The sequence below is a fragment of the Ranitomeya variabilis genome, chromosome 6 (assembly GCF_051348905.1).
Source record: "Ranitomeya variabilis isolate aRanVar5 chromosome 6, aRanVar5.hap1, whole genome shotgun sequence".
NCBI classification, from domain to species: Eukaryota; Metazoa; Chordata; class Amphibia; order Anura; family Dendrobatidae; genus Ranitomeya; species Ranitomeya variabilis.
In genome coordinates this window covers 69,835,100-69,856,670 of record NC_135237.1, presented here as the reverse complement: position 1 = coordinate 69,856,670, position 21,571 = coordinate 69,835,100, and the positions used below count along the sequence as shown (strand labels likewise).

At 42.6% G+C, this 21,571-nt stretch overlaps 1 protein-coding gene across 3 annotated transcripts in view; it reads left to right on the top strand.

Moving 5' to 3' along the window:
- The window catches only part of DPP6 (dipeptidyl peptidase like 6), a 1,889,424-nt gene that overhangs the window by 1,569,027 nt on the left and 298,826 nt on the right, over nt 1-21,571 (top strand). For all 3 annotated transcript variants that reach the window (XM_077268631.1, XM_077268628.1, XM_077268630.1), the window contains exon 5: nt 6,909-6,983. In XM_077268631.1, the coding sequence (XP_077124746.1) occupies nt 6,909-6,983 (75 nt within the window). The remainder of the gene's footprint in view (nt 1-6,908; nt 6,984-21,571) is intronic.

Below are 21,571 nucleotides of genomic sequence, written 5' to 3'. Positions count from 1 at the left end.
ATGCTGCAAAATTGCAAAATGCATAGTAGAAATGTTGCTTTGTAGCACTTGGGTCCTTGAATCAAATCCCACCAAGGACAATATCTACAAGAAGTTTGTATGTTCTCCCAGTGTTTGCGTGACTTTCTCAAAGAGATTTTACATTGTAAAATAAAAAAAACACAAGATCAAATCACCCAACAATTAAAAAAAAAATGCACATATTTGGTATCTCTCCCAAAAATAAGCCTTCACACAGCTCTACATCCCAAAAATTGAAAGTGTTATGGGTTGCGGAAAATGGTGACACAAGCAAAGGTTTTTTGCTTATTTTACAAGTTTTAGATTTTTTTTCACCACTTAAATAAAAACCCATGCATGTTTGGTATTTGCGTACTCATAGTGTCCTGGAGAATCATATTGCCAAGTCAGTTTTACCATATTGTGAACATGGTAAATGTAAAAAAAAATTGTGAAATTGCCCTTTTTTTTGCAATTTCAACGCACTTGGAATTCTTTTACCACTTTCCAATACAGATCATGATGAAATGAATGATGTCATTCAAAAGGACAATTTGTCCAGCAAAAAACAAGGCCTCATATGGCTATGAGGATGGAAAAATAAAAAAGTTATGGCTCTTGGAATAAGTGGAGGAAAATGAAAAAAAAAAATGCCCGGGGGTGAACATGTTAAAGGGGTATTCTGGTTTAACCCCTTCATAAAAAGGTTTATTTTTTGTTTTTGTGCATTCACAAGAGCCATAACTATTTTAATTTTACATCGATGTAGTCAAAAGACACCTTTCCCTTTAACATTAAATAAATATATATTTAGGATTAAATCAGTGTTAGTTTTGGACCAATCCTTTAAGAGTCAAACAGGAAGTTGGTACAAAAAAAGCAGTTAGATTAAACAGGGAATTATAGGAAATTTGTAATTAAAATATATATAATCTAATCGCTTTTCCAATATATTATAATTAAAAATTCCCTACGTTCCCTCTCTAATCTGCTTTTTTTTTGTATCAACTTCCTGTTTGATGCCATTTTGTTTGAGAAACCCGAGTGCATGCTGGGATACTCAAATGAGACATCATCAGATGGTAGAGGCTGCAGTTAATGCCGCAGCTTCTCCCCCAACATCGAAATGTAGGGTCATCAGTGATGTCCATTTCTGGGGCTGGGCTAGTAACTGCTCTACTGAGCATGCATTGGTTCTCAATTCTGACGTATGCTCAGCAGTATCTTGTCACTATGCAATATTATTTTTACACAGTGATAGTGCGCTTCATCGCCAGCTCTGATGAGAAGTGATGAGCCGTAGAAGTGAGCGCACTGTCATTGAACATTCTAAGGAGATAACCTGGTGAGCAGAAAAAGCAGAGACCAGCACTGCCCCCAAACTGCCATCAGTTTATAGGAAATTTTTTATACAATTTCCTTCTTGTACACATTTCTAAATTGTAAATGGGGCACCTGCCTGGGCCATGGGGTACTCGGCATCGGGTCTGGTCGCACTTAAAGTGGATGTCACGGTGGCTGTGATCCTCTCCATGGCTCTGGGTGCTCAATGAAAGGGGAATGGTCTTTTAAGGGGAATTGTGAATAAAGTCTATTGTTCGTGACGCCACCTGTGGTGTTCGGTCAGTAAGGGCTGACACCGCTTAAAGGGGTCCTCTGGGGTGATATTATGGCGTCTAGATGGTGACGCTTCCCACAGGTGAAGCAGGGTCCCCAGGGCTCCCAAGGTGTATGGCAGAGATGGTAGTTTGCTGGTAAATAAGTGGAGGACACAGTGTTGTAAAATCTTTAACTGATTTACCGATGGTAGTAGTGCATCTCAGTCCAGAGAACCAGGTACAGGTGTCCTGTGGTTCGGCCAGCTTGGAGGCAATAGGGGATCCCTTTCCCAGTTGAGGTCCGTGAGCCTTTCCTCCTTGCGCTGTTATATGAGGTCCCTGCTGCCTGAAGCTTACTGGCAAAGTCCTCCTTTCCCATGTCCTGGGACAGGTACCTGGGACAGGTACCTGCACGACGGGCAGCTTGAGCCATTTTACAGGGTTTCTATCATGACCCAGGCTCTTCAGGTGCTGCTGCGTCTCAGGTGTGGTGTGGGCCAATCACGTACAGTTCTTAGCCCTCCGGTTCTGTAAGTGTCCTAGAGTCCCACTAAAGCCTTGGGCTCCCGGTGCCGGGTTGCTGCGCTCTGGTTCTGAGGGTGCCCGGTCACAGTTCCCCTCAGAGCCCTTTTCTCTCCTCTGCTCCTTTCCTCTGTAGCTCTACCACATCCAACCCTTCAGGTTATTTTTCTTTCCAAAGGCTTCAGCTCCCATGTGGCTGCTAGGCCTTTCTGTCTGTTTCAGACATCCTTCCTCTATCTCTCCCTCCTGGAGACTGAGCGGCTCCTCCTCCAGACCAGGATGCCTATAGCTAAGGGAAGCTCCCCTGAATCCGGGTCAGAGCTCCACCTTCTGACCTGGATTTGGAATGTGTTGAATGTGAGTACCTTACCTGGTAAAGAGAATCCTCCTTGCCTCCAAGCATGATATTACCCTCCCAGAAAGGAAGACGATTTCACTGTAACAATTGATTATATATATTTATAATTATATAGACATGTAAGGAATGTCGACTACTAAAATGAGGTGAAGATATGATGGTCTGGGGTGCTCTGGGTGAACTCAGAAGACAGGAAAATGTTAGTGTCAGATCCACAGATCCATTGTGTTCCCTTTCCAAAAGGCGCTGTTTACAGCTGAGTTTATTAGGTTGGGTTGTCTTTCACATGACCCACTCTCATGGTGTCTAGACCTCACTTAGGCTGGTAGAATATTGTTATTGACTTTGATCATGTTATAATGTCCAATATTAAATGTTTCTTTACAAAATTTGTGAATTTGAGTATGTTAATCTCTGAAATGGTGTCTTTATTTATGTTCAGCGTACTATCACTAGTCCCTAGGTCATGATAAAGTTATCTTATAATGCTGCATGGCCTCTCTCAGAACTTGTTCACACTTGTGAGTAGCATCCTATGATTTTCTCATGCGAGGAAATCAAATGCTATAGGCAAATTACCCTACGACTCAGACTCCGCTGTTAGCATAAGTTCACTTACTGTGCTCCGATTCTCTCACATGCTAAAATTGGATCTCGGGAAAGAAAAGATGGATAGCTTAATTTCTTCATCTTCCCCATTCTGAGTTGGCGTCTATTGTATTGCACTCAGCTGACATCCAGGTGAAGTCCAATGTTTTACATGCACCCATGGGCTTGCATGGGTGTGCGCCGACTGATATATAGTGCCCATCGCAGCATGCAGCAATTTGATTTCTCATGCCGAGAAAAAAACGCTGGTCGGCACTGCTCCATAGCATAACATTGGAGGGAGTGCTACCCAAAGAGATATTGAGTTATATGCTCATCAATGTGAGCAAACCCTCATAAAAATAGATCCTGGTCCCTGTGAGCTACAGTGACATTGTGCAACTCCAGTGCCGCAGAGATAAAGCTGCCTCTGCCTCCAGCATCCAAGAGAGCACAGTTCAGGCCAGCATGTTGCTGGTTCAAGCTGTCAATCAAGCAGAAGTGCGCTGCTCCTCCCTCTATCCACCCAGAAATTAGGAAGCTGAAACGTCGGGAAGCTGTGTGACCCTGAATAATGAACATGAGGCAACCCCTCTAATACTTCACTACTTACTGTTCTCTCCATATCTTTTTCCATGAAAAAAGAGATAGATATAGAGTAAATTTGCAGGTTAGAAGTGTTACATTGCTGTCTGGCCACCTTGCTGAAAGTGCAGCTATCAGGAGAAAATAAACTTTTTTCCCCCATGGAGCTCCCAGCTTTCAGTCATAGAGGAGTGCCTGGAGCATCTACAGTCATTGCTGCAACAGATGTAAGTGCAACCTTCCGGATTGCTAAATTGACTTTTTATTTTTTTTTCTGGACAGCTTATCAAAAACTCACCGACAGACAATATTTTTTACAGACGCAGTGGAAAAGCAGGATAAACCATTATTATTACAAGTGACCTATGTCTACAGTCCATAATTCTGATATGGAGACATCAGCTACATTCACTGTATACTGCAAAATGATGATAATAATGGTTAAAATAATTTGTATAATACATTTTCTTTCAAGGACAGTGCAAAAAAAGTGCCTTGTTTTTACGGACTGTCCAGGAATTTCTGGACGGTTGGCAGCCCTGGCACCCCTACACTTTGCTTATAGGATTGCTCTGCAGAGCATTCACGCTTAGGGTGTAATTACAGCAGGAGCTCACAGTATACTGAGTGGTGACTGAAGCCGCTTCGGGCACGCCTCTATGACTGAAAGCCGGGGCTCTCAAAAGGAATAAAGCTCACTTTCTCCAGGTAGCCACAATTTCAGTAAGACAGATTCAATTTAATGGCCATTCAAAACCTGTTCCCCAATATTAGTACAGAGGGCCGACCAACTAATTAGTGGCCAATTCCAATAATAAGGCCATTTGCTTTCATTCATTTGTAGAATTACTTCTGGAATCAGATTGATTATTTCATTTTTTATCTGCATATCTATGTTATGCATCACCTCTGTTGTGTAAATGGATCAGTTTTCAATCTTACAGCAGTTTAATTATTAGTTTGCTTGGTTTTACTTTTGGATTAGGGATGAACGGACCGATGGATGTTCGGGTTAGTCAGGTTCGACCCAACTACAGTCCAAAGTTTAGTTTAGGTAGCAGAACTCTACCCGAACTTGAACCTGAACCCGATGTAAGTCAATAGGGACCTGAACTTTAGTGCTGTAAAATGGTTGCAGTAAGGGGTAGGGGGCTGGAAAAGGAAGCAAAATAGGGGTAAGAGCATGAATAATAATAAGTTCCACAATTTTATGTGTTTAAAAAAATGTTCCTGTGCTGAAATAATCTTATAAATGTGCTCCTGATATGTATTGTGCAGAGGCTGCTTTGCAGAGTCCCCCGCAGAGGCTGTTTTGCATAGTCCCCCCGCAGAGGCTGTTTTGCAGAGTCCCCCGCAGAGGCTGTTTTGCATAGTCCCCCCACAGAGGCTGTTTTGCATAGTCCCCCCGCAGAGGCTGTTTTGCATGGTCCCCCCGCAGAGGCTGTTTTGCATATTCCCCCCGCAGAGGCTGTTTTGCATAGTCCCCCCGCAGAGGCTGTTTTGCATAGTCCCCCCGCAGAGGCTGTTTTGCATAGTCCCCCCGCAGAAGCTGTTTTGCAGAGTCCCCCGCAGAGGCTGTTTTGCAGAGTCCCCCGCAGAGGCTGTTTTGCAGAGTCCCCCGCAGAGGCTGTTTTGCATAGTCCCCCCGCAGAGGCTGTTTTGCAGAGTCCCCCGCAGAGGCTGTTTTGCATAGTCCCCCCGCAGAGGCTGTTTTGCAGAGTCCCCCGCAGAGGCTGTTTTGCATAGTCCCCCCACAGAGGCTGTTTTGCATAGTCCCCCCGCAGAGGCTGTTTTGCATAGTCCCCCCGCAGAGGCTGTTTTGCAGAGTCCCCCGCAGAGGCTGTTTTGCAGAGTCCCCCCGCAGAGGCTGTTTTGCATAGTCCCCCCGCAGAGGCTGTTTTGCATAGTCCCCCCGCAGAGGCTGTTTTGCAGAGTCCCCCGCAGAGGCTGTTTTGCAGAGTCCCCCGCAGAGGCTGTTTTGCATAGTCCCCCCGCAGAGGCTGTTTTGCAGAGTCCCCCACAGAGGCTGTTTTGCATAGTCCCCCCGCAGAGGCTGTTTTGCATAGTCCCCCCGCAGAGGCTGTTGTGCATAGTCCCCCCACAAAAGCTGTTGTGCATAGTCCCCCCACAGAGGCTGTTTTGCATAGTCCCCCCACAAAAGCTGTTTTGCATAGTCTCCCCTCAAAGGCTGTTTTGCAGAATACTTCCACAGAACCTAACACGGTCACTCACTCGAACTGCATCCTGTCCCTTAGCTAGTCAGAGCAGAATGGCAGTGTCACCCATGATCCGGCGATTATACAGGCCAGGTCATGGGCTGCGCCAGCCAATCACAGCCATGCCAATACTCAGTATGGTTGTGATGGCTACAGAATTGAACACAAACGAAAAGCTTGTTGATTAGCGACTCTGCAGGTTTTCAAAAAGCTTTATTCAGCATCCAAACTACGAACACTAAAACAGACATCCGTGAGAAGTCCATGTTCGGAGTTCAGCACCGGACATTAGGTGTCCGGTACGAACCCCGAAATTTATAGTTCGGGTTTCCTCATCCCTACCTAGACTAAGCTCCCAAGATGAGTGTTTGGTGCATTTTTGATGGTGCAGATTTTCTGCAACATTTCTTCTTCTATTAGCTAAATTAGGTTTTTGGTTCCATTTGGTATGTAATGATAAAAATGAAACTGATTTGTTTTGGATTTTTCCTGTTTCTTAGTTTTGATAAAACTTTATTGATACAGTCATGTGTGGATTACATGCATTTTTAGTGCATTTCCGCTGCATTCGATTTTTACCTGCAGATTTTCCTCATTTCGTGTTCATGAGGCAGATCTGAAAATGCAGTAAAATATATATATTTACCGCAAGAGACATCGACATGTTACAGATTTCAAAAACGCACCGCAGGTTGGTTTACACAGTGTTAAAAAAAAAAATCTCAGGCCTACTGTGCTTTTTTTTAACACTTCTCTTAAATAGTATTAAGAAATGCCAGAAGAATGCACGCCATAGATGTGAATAGGACAAATCCTTTGAGAGTTTTGTGAGCAATTTTATGAGCAGAGCGGCACAAACAGCATCAGAAAAATATGTAGTGTGAACATACCCAAATAGTGAATGTGGATATGGGTGTATGTACAGGCTGAGGGTGATAATCAGGCCTGGACTGATAATGATTGGTGATATTGATTCATTGTATAACCTGCACAGTATGGTTAATACAGTGATGAAACCATATATTTTTTATTTATTTCTAGGACACTTTCAAGGTCAGCAAATATGAAGTGTCTCCAGATATGAAGTACGTTCTCCTCGCATTTAATGTCAAACCGGTAAGTAGAAAGAGTGACATGTGGAGTATGATCTCCTGTGAGACCTTTGGAAAATGCACCATTAGTGAAAAGCCCCATCTTATTCTATCCTCCCAAGGAATCATCAGATTACTGTATGCAAATGTAGAGAACAGCGCCATCTAGCAGCCAACAGTGAAAACTGCAGTCAAATATTTCACATTATGTATTGCAATAAACCATTATACGCGGCACAGAAATGCTCGTCCATCAGGTGATCAGCAGCATGTTCAGACCACAAGATTTTCATGAAAAGAGCATTCTTATAATAATCATACACTGTAAATATACCTTTTGGCTATGTACAGGCTGAGGGTTATTTTGGCAGTTCCAAAAAGCTCTGAATATAGATCATAAAATGCATGAAGGACTCTGCTTATTCACTTCTAGAATAAAAATCACTTTGCTTTTCATATGTTTTGACTTTTTGAGCATTTTTCTTCTGCTTTAAGTTTGTGAAAAATGCTCAATGGGGAAAAAAAAAAAATATTGTCCCTTCTTTGAGGCATCTCCTGATGCAAAAAGCTCCAAACTAGGCAATATCGGATCAAAAGGTTGAAAAAAAAAAGCACTTCAAGAAAAACTAAATTCTTCCAAAATGTTTGAGGAAATGAAAAACTCTTCCAAAAACTCCCCAACGGTTATGTGCTCATGGCGTCTTTAAGATGTACCAAGACTCTACCAAAGATTTAACCCCTTCATGACCTTGGGATTTTTCATTTTTCGTGTTCGTTTTTCACTCCCCTCCTTCCCAGAGCCATAACTTTTTTATTTTTCCGTCAATTTGGCCATGTGAGGGCTTATTTTTTGCAGGACGAGTTGTACTTTTGAATGACATCATTGGTTTTACCATGTCATGTACTAGAAAACGGGAAAAAAATTCCAAGTGCAGTGAAATTGCAAAAAAAGTGCAGTCCCACACTTGTTTTTTGGCTTTTTTGCTAGGTTCACTAAATGCTAAAACTGACCTGCCATTATGATTCTCCAGGTCAGTACGAGTTCATAGACACCTAACATGACTAGGTTATTTTTTACCTAAGTGGTGAAAAAAAAATCCAAACTTTGCTAAAAAAAAATAAAATTGCGCCATTTTCCGATACTCGTAGCGTCTCCATTTTTCATGATCTGGGGTCAGTTGAGGGCTTATTTTTTGCGTGCCAAGCTGGCGTTTTTAATGATAGCATTTTCGTGCAGATACGTTTTTTTGATCACCCATTATTGCATTTTAATGCATTGTCGCGGCGACCAAAAAAATGTAATTCTGGCGTTTCAAATTTTTTTCTCGCTACGCTGTTTAGCGATCAGGTTAATGCTTTTCTTTTATTGACAGATCGGGCGATTCTGAACACGGCGATACCAAATATGTGTAGGTTTGATTTTTTTTTATTGATTTATTTTGATTGGGGCGAAAGGGGGGTGATTTAAACTTTTATATTTTTTAATTTTTTTCACAATTTTTTTAACTTTTTTTTTACTTTTGCCATGCTTCAATAGCCTCCATGGGAGGCTAGAAGCAGGCACAGAACGATCGGCTCTGCTACATAGCAGCGATCTGATGTTCGCTGCTATGTAGCAGAAAATCAGGTGTGCTGTGAGCGCTGACCACAGGGTGGCGCTCACAGCTGCCGGGGATCTGTAACCATAGAGGTCTCAAGGACCTCTATGGTTACAATACTGAAGCATCGCCGACCTCCGATCATGTGACGGGGGCTGGCGATGCCGTCATTTCCGGCCGCCCGGCCGGATGCGGTAGTTAAATACCACAGTCTGCGTTTGACAGCGGCATTTAACTAGTTAATAGGCATGGGCAGATTGCGATTCTGCCCGCGCCTATTACGGGCACATGTCAGCTGTTCAAAACAGCTGACATGTCCCAGATTTGATGCGGGCTCACCGCCGGAGCCCGCATCAAAGAGGGGCTTCTGACCTCGGACGTACTATCCCGTCCGAGGTCAGAAAGGGGTTAAGATGCACCAAGGTGAAAACTCTTCAGGAAAATGCCGGCAGTCATTCTCCTGACGCATCTTTGCCTGCATCTTTTCTATCCGCTGACAATGTCTTTGCTCTGTGCTTTCAAAAGTATCGAACGGGAAGTTTGCAAACCCTAAATTGGTTGATAGAAGTGACATAAGACAGAAACATGTGCACAGCAATGTTATTTGGATATTACTGTGCATTATATTTATTTTATGTGGCTTTTTTGTGCACTTTTTCATGCAGATTCCAGGTATAATCTGCCTGAAAAAAATGTGCTGCACCAATACCCAAAGAAAGAATACTTCCCAAAGCAGTTTCCAATAGAAAACTCCTCCTTCTTTATCTAATCGGTAAAACTCTGTGTGCACATAGCCTTAGTAACACCAGCAACCGGCTGATATTGTAAGAAGAAATGTTGCTCTGATTAATGTTTCCCCTGTAGATGTGTAACACATGGAGCCCATTGAAATGGATTTGTGGCCACGGTTATCTCTTCCACGTGCTTTTCTTTTAATTTGGAAACTCCTATAACGGCTCTCTGCTTCGGCTAAGGGCTCATGCACATGACCGTTTACATTGGACGAGTGCTGTCCATGGTTTTGACGAACAACACTTGTACCCATGTTATTCTATGGGGTTGAGCATATGTTCGATATTATAATTCTAATTACTTACACTTCTGAACTAAAGTTCTGAGCTAAACTTTTTGAATTGCGTAATGTTGTAATTACTGTAGGATCATTGATGCACAGAGATACTGTACATGACAGATCATGGGTTTTGCATAAAGGTGTCATGAGAAGTTGGTAAAGTCAGATATGTCATTGAATAATGGAATAAAACTTTAGTATTTTTTCCCTTGATATATAAAATGATTTATTGCTTCATAAAGCATGTAACTGGAATTGCCCCAAAGTTCTTCCAAATCGGCATTAAATAAGTAAAGAACAGGAGCTAAATCTTTTTTTACTGGAGTACAGAACCTAGTTTCTTTAATTTTTTCCCATCAGAGCAATTATTTGTTTTGCACTTTAGTTTTTTCCTCCTCTTCTTCCAACAGCCAAAACTTTTTAATGTTCTGTTAGCACAGCCATATGAGGGCTTATTTTTTGGGGGGATAAGTTGTAGCATTAGGCCACGTTCACACGTTCAGTATTTGGTCAGGATTTTTCATCAGTATTTGTAAGCCAAAACCAGGAGTGGGTGATAAATGCAGAAGGACTGACGTATTTCTATTGTATCAGTCTAATACCCAGGAACTGTCTCGATTGTGATGCTTTATAACTCTCCATTTATTCTTTTTGGACGACGGCTCCTAGATATCAGAATTCTACTAACGCCATAGGTGCAGTAGCTACCTTTCTCTCACTTTCCAGCATGCATTGCTCCTACCATTGTTAAGCAAACTCTCTGCTTTGAACTGAACTTCTCAGTTATGCCTGAATGCATTTGACAGACCAGAGCAGGAGCAGAGAGCTGTAGACCCACCACTACTTCTTGTACTTAAGGCCCCGTCACACACAGCGACGCTGCAGCGATACTGACAACGATGCTGATCGCTGCAGCGTCGCTGTTTTGTCGCTATGTGGTCGCTGGGGAGCTGTCACACAGACAGCTCTCTCCAGCGACCAACGATCAGGGGAACGACTTCGGCATCGTTGAAACTGTCTTCAACGATGCCGAAGTCCCCCTGCAGCACCCGGGTAACCAGGGTAAACATCGGGTTACTAAGCGCAGGGCCGCGCTTAGTAACCCGATGTTTACCCTGGTTACCAAAAAAAACAAACAGTACATACTCACCATCTGATGCCCCTCAGGTCCCTTGCCGTCTGCTTCCTGCTCTGACTGAGTGCCGCCGTACAGTGAGAGCAGAGCGCAGCGGTGACGTCACTGCTGTGCTCTCACTTCTCACTGTACGGCCGGGAGTCAGTGAGAGCAGGAAGCAGACGGCAAGGGACCTGAGGGGCATCAGATGGTAAGTATGTACTGTTTGTTTTTTTTTACATTTACGCTGGTAACCAGGGTAAACATCGGGTTACTAGGCGCGGCCCTGCGCTTAGTAACCCGATGTTTACCCTGGTTACCAGTGAAGACATCGCTGGATCGGTGTCACACACACCGATTCAGCGATGTCAGCGGGACCTCAATGACCAAAAAAAGGTCCAGGCCATTCCGAAACGACCAGCGATCTCACAGCAGGGGCCTGGTCGCTGGTACATGTCACACATAGCGAGATCGCTACTGAGGTCGCTGTTGCGTCACAAAACTTGTGACTCAGCAGCGATCTCGCTAGCGATCTCGCTATGTGTGACGGGGCCTTTAGTCTCTGCTTCTCTGCAGCTGCTGGGGGTATAAGATGTCAATGTTCTCCTTGTTGAGAATGACAAGTCGGCGTAATGACACTTATAGGCCATGCAATGCCCCTCTGGGAATTCAGATATGCAAATATCCTCTTCAGAGAGGAAGATGACAGGAACTCTAGTGTCATCTATTGGATGTATCAATCCTAAAATTCAATATTGACCCTTTTCTTAGAGTCCATGTCCTCTTTCTCTCTGTAGAAGATATTTGCATAAGTAAATTGGTAGAGGATCATTGCATAGTCTATAAGTCTCCTTGCACCAGCTTGACGCTGACTGCAAGGAGAAACTTTACCTCTTAGATCACTTGTCAGAGAACTCTTGTCCAGCCAAGTCAGACCTCGTGCTTTGTACTGATAAGAGGCACACACTCTAAAACATGTGTCTGCAAAATGAGTTTTCTTTTTGGCTTCTTATCCTAGGTCCTGTAGCAAGGCTCATTAATGGATCAATATTGATGTTTAGGATCACTACATGCATCAGGTGGCGCTAGAGTTCAAGTTCTCTTTCTCTCTGAAAATGCAATCTGCTGCTACAAACAGATTACTCTTGGCAACAGGCAGTGTACGACATCACGATGTTACACTCTCACTCGGACTGTTTAGAAAGAACATGGATTGTGGTCCCACTGTGCTGTGGACCAAAGAGAGACTAGAGAGTCAACCCTAAGTGCCTCCCCAAGACTGACCCTGGATGCACGTCAACAGAAGGTGCCGTGATCTGAGGAGAGCCCGGGGAGGTGCTACACCAGGACTGAACTCCGTCACATGGCAGCTGACCCTCAACAAGATATGATGGTGCTGATGGACACGACTGATATACAGACAGGCAGGTGTAGGACCCAGTTCAGACTGGACAGGCAGGAACAGCTTTGGAAAGAACAGGGTCACTGGCAGGCCCAACTGGAATACAGGAACTAGTAGGACCAAGTTCAAACAGGATGGACAGTAACGGTTTCAGGAAGAACTGGGTATCTGGCAACTGGACCACAAACGCAGACAGGCAGGGAACCACAGATAAGGTAAGGACAAGTACACACAGGGTAGATAAGACCAAGTTCACACAAGACAAATACAAGGACAGGTACATAAATAACAAGAGCCAGACTCACACAAGACAGTTATAATTAAGTAGCAAGAGTACAAGCAAACCACTAATGTTGCACAGAGAACAGATTAGAGATAGGTACTGGTTCAGACACTGCTGGTTTTAGAGATGGGTACTGTGATGGTGTGATATGCTATGTGGGTATCATTTTTGTGTATATTTCTATTTTACTTATTTTCATGTTGTTCTCTTGTAGAAGGAGTTGTTTGCTAATTGATGAATGGCTGTGGTTGCCATCTGATATCGTCTCCCACAGTACTGTATTGTTGTCTTCTCACAGGATCAGGGAATAATCCTGTTTGTTAATATGCTAATGACATATTGACCTAGCTTGTTGAAACAATGAGCCCCTGCAACCTTCCCCCTCCTGACCTGTGAATGAGGAGGGGGAGTTAAAAAATATCAGTGAGGTGAAACTCAGATCAGATCCAGTGTGGAACCATGATGTGAAGACAGCACCTCAGAGAGAAAGAAGCATATATGGACTGCTATCCTCTGCTGGATTGCTGGACTCTTATCTCCCAGGGCTTTTATCTTCTTACTAAACTGCATTCGAATTCTGGACTATTTTATCCTTTGAGTGATGGATTGTATATATGGACCTTTCGTATTTTTGCCTAAATAAAGGTATTGGAATTGTTTACTATACTCTAGCTCTGTTGATTGTGTGATACCGGAGAAGGACCCCATGACAGGTACAGGTTCAGACACAGAGAATTTAGAAAAAGATAAAAACTTAGATATAAACAGGTTGAGGGATCTGGTCCTAATTCAGACAATGACAAGGGTACAGGTTCAGGGTTCTGGCCTGGGTATTCAGCCTCCAGGTTTATGGAAACAGGAAAGATCAGATTCAGGTACAGATTCAGGGTTCAGGCCTAGGTATTCAGCCTCAATATGGCAGGAACAGGAAAGATCAGATTCAGGTACAGATTCAGGGTTCAGGCCTGGGTATTCAGCCCTCAGTGTGGCAGGAACAGGAAAGATCAGATTCAGGTACAGATTCAGGGTTCAGGCCTGGGTATTCAGCCCTCAGTGTGGCAGGAACAGGAAAGATCAGATTCAGGTACAGATTCAGGGTTCAGGCCTGGGTATTCAGCCCTCAGTGTGGCAGGAACAGGAAAGATCAGATTCAGGTACAGATTCAGGGTTCAGGCCTGGGTATTCAGCCCTCAGTGTGGCAGGAACAGGAAAGGACCTGGCAACTCTGCATTTGCGCGCACACACACACACTGAAAGAGAATGTTGCTCAAGCACCTCCCAAAATGCTGGGAACACATCAGGAATGCGCGCACTGTCTCTTTATAATCAGGAAGTGCACGTGCGGGCGGCTTAACCATACACAGCAATCAGAGGACCCAGAGCTCAATGCACACAGTAAGCAGAGGACAAGGAGCATGGCCTGGGTTGGTGAGTACTTCGGTGTCCCTGAATGGTGGGTGATGGGAAGCCATGCAGGGACGTAGGCAGTGGTGTTACACACAACAGTAAGAAGGGAGACATTTAGTGGCTCTCATTTAGGATTTTTTTTACAGGGGTAAAACAAGATTTTTTACATAAAGTAAGTCACAGATTGCCTATTTAGCACATTACCTATCAAATGAGACCAAGTTGTCTGAGAGTACAGCAAGCATTGCATTAAAAAGTCTGAATGTCTCCTTGTAAACTCTATTTTTCACTCAGACTTTGATATATCATTATTGTTGGAGCGCCTTTCTTCACTTTCCATTATGTTCTGGTCCTGCCATTATCTGGACTGTGTCGTTTTTCTCTGACCTTTTTATACATAAAAGCTGATTGTGTTACTTGTACATCCACCTGTCTGCTTTGAATATTGACTTGTACTGTGATGCATGGAGTAATGGAACCCACTCTACTCCTGCCGCTTGTCATTCTGCTTGTCTTTTATATTTCAGGCTTCAGTAACCACAAGGACTGTACATCAGCACTATATAATAAGTAAACTCTTGTAAGGCAGTAAATATTATATGACGCTTCATCATAAAATAGTAATGGCTGGTAGGCTAAAGATGTGCTGTTCTGCATAGAGTTGATATCAATTTGCTGAATATACTCATCATAAATTGAAATTATCACCTGATATTGGGTTACCTTTCATTTTGTTAACCCTTTAATACTGAAGATCTTTTGATCGCCTGTTATTGCATTTTAATGCAATGTCACGGCGACCAAAAATGTTGGCGTTTGACTTTTTTTCTCGCTTCGCCGTTTATCAATCAGATTAATCCTTTTTTATTTATAGATCGGGCGATACCAAATATGTGTATCTTTGATTTTTTTATTGTTTTATTTTTAATATGGTGAAAGAGGGGTGATTTGAACTTTTATTTTTTTTAATTTTTTTACATTTTTAAAAACATTTTTTTTTTTTACTTTTGGCATGCTTCAATAATCTCTAGAAGCTGCCATAACCTGATCGGCTCTGGTACATACAGGCGATGATCAGATCACCTGTATGTAGCAGAATACCTCATTTGTTATGAGCGGCGACCACCGGGCGGCATTCATAGCAATCAGGCAGTGACAACCTCTGGTGACCCGGGATCACGTGATGGGGTCACCGATGGGCGGATTTCCGGTATGATTGCCAGAAGAGCATGCCACTTTCATCATATGACAGCGGCATTTAACAGGTTTCGGGCACATTTCAGCTGTTCAAAACAGTTGACAGGTGCCGATAAAGATGTGGCCTCGCCGCCGGAGCCCACATCAAGAGGAAGGAGATAATCTTATTAATGTGCCCCTTCTAAGTACTGTGTAATGGTTGTGACTGACTGTGCGGGAACATGGTCTGATCATACCACAGCTCCTGGGCAGGGGAACAAGCAAAAGAGAATACAGACAGGACAGCAAGCTGATTCTTTTTGTGAGGTAAAGCATTTCCCTGCATGTTTTTAAAAAATGTTTTACCTCTAGGAAATAATTATTTGCGACCCCATGCTGTTCTGTCTGTATCCTCTCTTTTTTGCTTCCTCCCCTGCCCAGGAGATGTGGTATGATCAGATCATGTTCCTGCACGGTCAGACACAGCCATTACACAGTACACAGCAGGGGCACATGTATAAGATTATCTCAGCACAGGAACATTTTATTTAATCACATCCAATTGTGGAAATTATTATTATTCCAAGATCTATTGATTAAAATGAACTTTATTTGTGGGACAACCTCATTAAGCTATTATTATTATTACGTTCCCCATATCTAACACCAGAAATGAGACCGGGAATGATTCCAAATAGAACAGTAGCACTTACCTTAAGGTTGTACCTACTCAGTAAGTACAACCCTGCGGATTTTTCATTCTCTAATGCTTATGTTACAGTATTTTCAAAATAGCATTCCCAGCACAGGAACAGGCATTGTGCCCACCATGGTGAACCATCCATAAAATTGTGAAGTACTACCCCATAACAGTGCGCATAGAAATGTACAAGGCTCAGGGCTCCTATAAAGCATTAGACCTTTCCTTCCTGGGACAGTGGTTATAGTCAGAAATCCTATGAACATTAACGATTTATAATTACCCTTTTACTTAGATGTGAGGCTTTCTTGACAGTAATCCACAGTATATTGCTGAATTCTGACTCTTGTTTTCATAAGGTTGGGGCGGCGGAGTCTTGAATATCCAGATAAATGTCAGGATGCTACGGCATTCTTTGTGTTTTAATGACTCACCATTATAGATGTATTATTTATTTTCAGCAGCTAGCTGACTGATTCAGCCCCATAGGAGGGGTTCGCACCACAACTCGAAAATTCTCTTATACTGTTCTGATTTGGGAACAGAATGATGGAATTCATGGCACGGACCTCATCTCTGCCTGACAAACCCCAGTGACTTAAAATTAGGTTTTGTCAGGTTTCCAGCAGGGTGTCCATGATTTAACCATTAAAAGAAAGTTCATTATGCTGCATACTTTGTTCCAATAAGTATAACGAAGACTCCATTATATCTAGTAGATATAAACTTGTGTCCTTGTTTTAGTCTGAGCGCGATCCATTTTCATATATGGTATCTACGTATCTACATAAAGTGCAGTCTCAAAGATTTATAATGTAAATGTATCCAGAAAAATCACATGCCACTTGGATGTCTTGTGTGGGATCTGATTTTTTTTTACGCACCCATAGACTTAAATGGGTGACTCTCATCCAAGACTCAAATGAAAGAAGTGAAAGCTGCGATTTCTTTTTTTTTTACGAACAGTCGGACAAAGAGTAAAACTGTTCACCTGATTGACAATCGTCAGTGTGCTGTCTGATCAAAAATCGGAAATTCATATGCTCATCTGCATGAGCCCTAATACTTCTCACCAATAGAATGAATCCAGATTAGGAAATCCTCTAAGACACACATCAGTCTGCACTGAAGGTTTTATTCAAAGTAATGGATAAAATTGATCAAATCTCTATTCAGTGAATACAGATTTTCCCATTACTGAGATTGGAGATGACAGTTGGTGCTTATGAAATTCTATGGAAAGGGAAGAAGGAAGGCGCTAGAGGCAGACACAGACATTGTGCTGCAAGCTCTCCTGAAACAACAGTTACAGTTCTGTGTAGCACCAACTGTCATCTCCTATCTCAGTAGCGGGAAAGTCTGCATTCACTCTAGACAGATTTTACTCTTGCATTGAGAATGTGGAGAATGAATGATCATATCTGAGGAGGAAAAAATATCAAGTTTTTCTCATAAGGTACATGACAAAGATTCTTATTTTCATGCATATTATAGATTTATGGGGGAAAAAACTAAAATGATGGTTATTACTCTTTTTGTGTTTTATCAGTGATTTTAAGGTTCTTTAGGAACAGACCCGCTCTAAAAGACTACTCTAAAAACACCATGCGCTTATACCCTAAGACTATGCTCAGATTGTATTTCTCCAGTTACATCCATGGGTTTTGGCTGAATCCATGAGATATGATATTCAAACTGAATCCCTGAATGATGAAGCCTTAGACTTAGAGGTGTAACTGTGGGTCCCGATTCCGAAACTTGGACCTGGGTCCTAGATGCATTTTGGTCAGATGTATGAGCCGTTGTAGCATACTAAATCCTAGAAAGACATATGTATATAATGTCCCCAATCCTTGGCCCCTTCCAGTAATAATGTCTCCCATCTTGGGCGCCTTCCTGGTATAACATCACCTCTCCTAGGCATCTTCCAGTAATAATATCCCCCATTCTAGTGTAATATGCCCTTTTTGACCCTTTCCAGTAATACATGTCTCCCATCCTGGGTCCCTTCCTGGTATAATATTCAACATCCTGGTATGATGTGTCCCATCCCAGGCCTCATCCAGTAATAATTACCCCCTACAAATAATAATGTCCCCCATGCTTCTATAATATCTCCAATCCTTGGTCCCTTCCTGGTATAATATCCACCATCCTGGTATAATGTCCCCATCCTGGTATAATGTCCCCATCCTGGTATAATGTCTCTATCCAGTCCCCTTCCAGTAATAATGTTCAATGTTCGTCTCTAACACATTTTTAAAAAAACAAACAAATGAGTATTCTCACTTTCCCTCAGTCTCACGACGCAGCATCCCCTTCTATAGCTGGACTTCCTTGGATGCACATCCAGCTGAAATAGGCGCTGGTGTCGGCCTGGGCCCCTGCATAGACTGCTCTGACATGAACTGATTTCCAAGCAACTCAATTTGTGCTTTTTTCTAAAATTGTCTGCTTTTTGGATGCACACAAGAACATAATCAGTTTTTTGTGCCCTTCTGAAAAAACTAACATTTTCAGAAAAAGCAGAAACAGCTGAATTTCGATGGTGTCATTGCAGTCTATGGCTCAATTAGGGATTCAGGAGGTTCAAAAGTTTCAGACCGAACCCCAGACATAGCTTTAGAGAAAAGACCAGCTCCATGTGAACAGAATGTAATATAAATTGATTTTCTCACTAAAATGTTTATTTCTGAAGGAATGATGTATGAGGACGCTCCATGCCTTTTTTTATTATTATTATTATGTGTGTCAAGAAAACATGTAAATGCATGAATGCTCAGCTGAGCAGGACGCTGCATGAAATAAGATCTAGATTGATTTTCCTACTTTCTAATTCCTTTCATATTTCTAGTTTTCATGACTGACAGGCAGCTTTATAGTGCAGCTGTTGTTCCTTATTCACGAAATCTATTTTCGCTCCTTTAAAGCAAACAACATGTAGTGTTACTGTATGGGTCAAAATGGCTTTGACGAAAAAAGCATTGTTACTCATAGATGCAATTATTGGCTTTCAACGCTCTGTGCCATGTAGGTTTCTGCAAGTCTGTTCACATACTTCAAGGAGCTGTCTCTCGAGCCCAGTTAATGTAGTCCCCTGCTGGTCAATGGCTGACATTGGTGATAGGCCTACTACATCATGCTCACTGAAATTAGCCAAAGCATGCAGTTTGGTTGTCAAAAGGAGAATGAAGAAAAAGTCTTCATACCATGAGACAGCCCGCACTTATGTATACAGTTCAGCACAGCATCGCGTTATAAGACTTTTTGCAGGCAACTGCCAAGTGTTGTAATTGGCAAGGATATTTGTCATGGGCATTCAATAAAGACTAGTTCTTCCTAATAATTAGCTGTCCAACCCTGAAAGATAGAGCAGTCGATGGAACCCAGGCCTGATAAATTGGAGTGGTCTCTAATGAGACTGGGGTTATGGCGCCGGCCGGTTCGGATCATAATCCTGTGTCATTTCGCCATTATAGCCTTCTGACGTTATTACATTTTAAGGTTCAACTCTGATAGTAACAGTGCGGCGATGCTGAAATGTAATTAGGTGCATGAACAGAAATGGCGAAATCCGGCATGGTATTGGGGGCTTGACATAGGACACTGCTGACCTCAATGCACTAATTGGGTTTTCATTTATAGAGACTGTAAGAGATGTTATGGTTATGGGCCCTCAGTGATAGAAATATAAGGTTATGCTCCCACAATGAGTATGTGATGAGTTTTTGATTTTGCAGAGTTTTTGCACCTATTAAGAAAAATTGGGTTATTTGCGTTTTTTTATTGGGTTTTTGAGTGTGTGTTTTACTTGCATTTTTATCACATTTTTACACTAAGGTTTTGTCTCTTTGGTGTGTCATGTTTTACATAATGCTGCTTTCTTTTTTATACTTCCTGGTTTTTGACTTTGTCAAAACTTCACTTGTGTATTATGATATAAGGAAATGCATAGCGTCAAAAACTCATTGTTACAGTTCTAGCAAAGTGGGTGGGATTTTTGTACACTTTTTTTACAAATTCTATGCCCACTGTACTTTTTTTTTACGCAGTTCATTTTTTACATCTGCAACATGTAAATTTCTCTTGCGGGTACACAAATAAAAAATGCAACCTAGTTTACTTAATTGTGGGAATTTAATCTGCGAATCTACGGAATTGATTCATCATTTGCTGTATTTTAAAGTTACTTTTCTTTTTGTCTCTTGGCATTTGCTGACGTTTATTGCACTAAATTTATCTAAATGCTCACAAGATTCATGAATTTGGCATAAAATTAAAAATGGCCTTTTTTCCTGTTAACCTTACCATTTTTGTGACTTTTTAAGCAAGTGTTTTTCCCATGTAACATAGAAAAGAAACAAGCCTGCTCACCAGTAACCAACGCAGGTGCTCGGAACTCCGCAGCAAGCAAACGTAGTACTCATAAGAAAAGATAAAAATAGTTCCAGCTCCTTAAAACTGTTCTTTATTTCATCATTAAAAAATCTGTATGCACATGGTGACACCATGTGCATACAGATTTTTTAATGTTGAAAGCTGGAACTATTTTTTTCTTTTCTTTTTCCTATGTAACCTACAGCCATAACCTTTCCGCCTCATGTGACAGCATTTAAAAAGTATTTCTGACTCCAATTTGCCCTGTAAGGGAAAAAAAAACCTCACTCTTTATTATGCTTATCTACTGGGCGGTAGGGTCCAATGGCCGCCATTGGTCATCATCCTGCTTCTCCTCTCTTTTACGATGCTATTCTTTTTCTTTGCTTTGTGTGAATGATGCGTCCTACGTCATCCACATAGTGTTCTGCTTTGAGCTCCTGCGCAGGAGCCGAGGGCAGAGTACTGTACTGTGCATGTGCCGGCACTCTTTGGCATTTACCCATGCATGTCTCTGGACCAGATATCACCTCCCTACTAACCAGAATCCCTCAATGTCTGTCCACTATTTCATCCTTCTTCTCTGCTAGATTTCTGAAACTTAACATGGACAAAACAGAATTCATCATCTTTCCCCCATCTCACGTGACCCCCCCAACGAACCTATCCATTACAGTAAATGGCTGCCCACTCTCCCCAGTCCCACAAGCTCGCTGCCTCGGGGTTATCCTTGACGCTGATCTCTCCTTCAAACCACATATCCAAGCCCTTTCCACTTCCTGCCGACTTCAACTCAAAAATATTGCACGATTCCGTTCATTCCTCAACCAAGAATCTGCAAAAACCCTAGTCCATGCCCTCATCATCTCTCGCCTTGACTACTGCAACCTCCTGCTCTGTGGCCTCCCCTCAAACACTCTCGCACCCCTCCAATCTATTCTAAACTCTGCTACCCGACTAATCCACCTGTCCCCCCGCTATTCTCCGGCCTCTCCCCTCTGTCAATCCCTTCACTGGCTCCCCATTGCCCAGAGACTCCAGTACAAAACCCTAACCATGACGTACAAAGCCATCCACAACCTGTCTCCTCCTTACATCTGTGACCTCATCTCCCGGTACTTTCCTACACGCAACCTCCGATCCTCACAAGATCTCCTTCTCTACTCCCCTCTTATCTCCTCTTCCCACAATCGTATACAAGATTACTCTCGCGTATCACCCCTACTCTGGAACCCTCTACCACAACACGTCAGACTCTCGCCCACCATCGGAACCTTCAAAAAGAATCTGAAGACCCACCTCTTCCGACAAGCCTACAACCTGCAGTAACCACCGATCGACCAAACCGCTGCATGACCAGCTCTACCCTCACCTACTGTATCCTCACCCATCCCTTGTAGATTGTGAGCCTTCGCGGGCAGGGTCCTCTCTCCTACTGTACCAGTTATGACTTGTATTGTTCAAGATTATTGTACTTGTTTTTA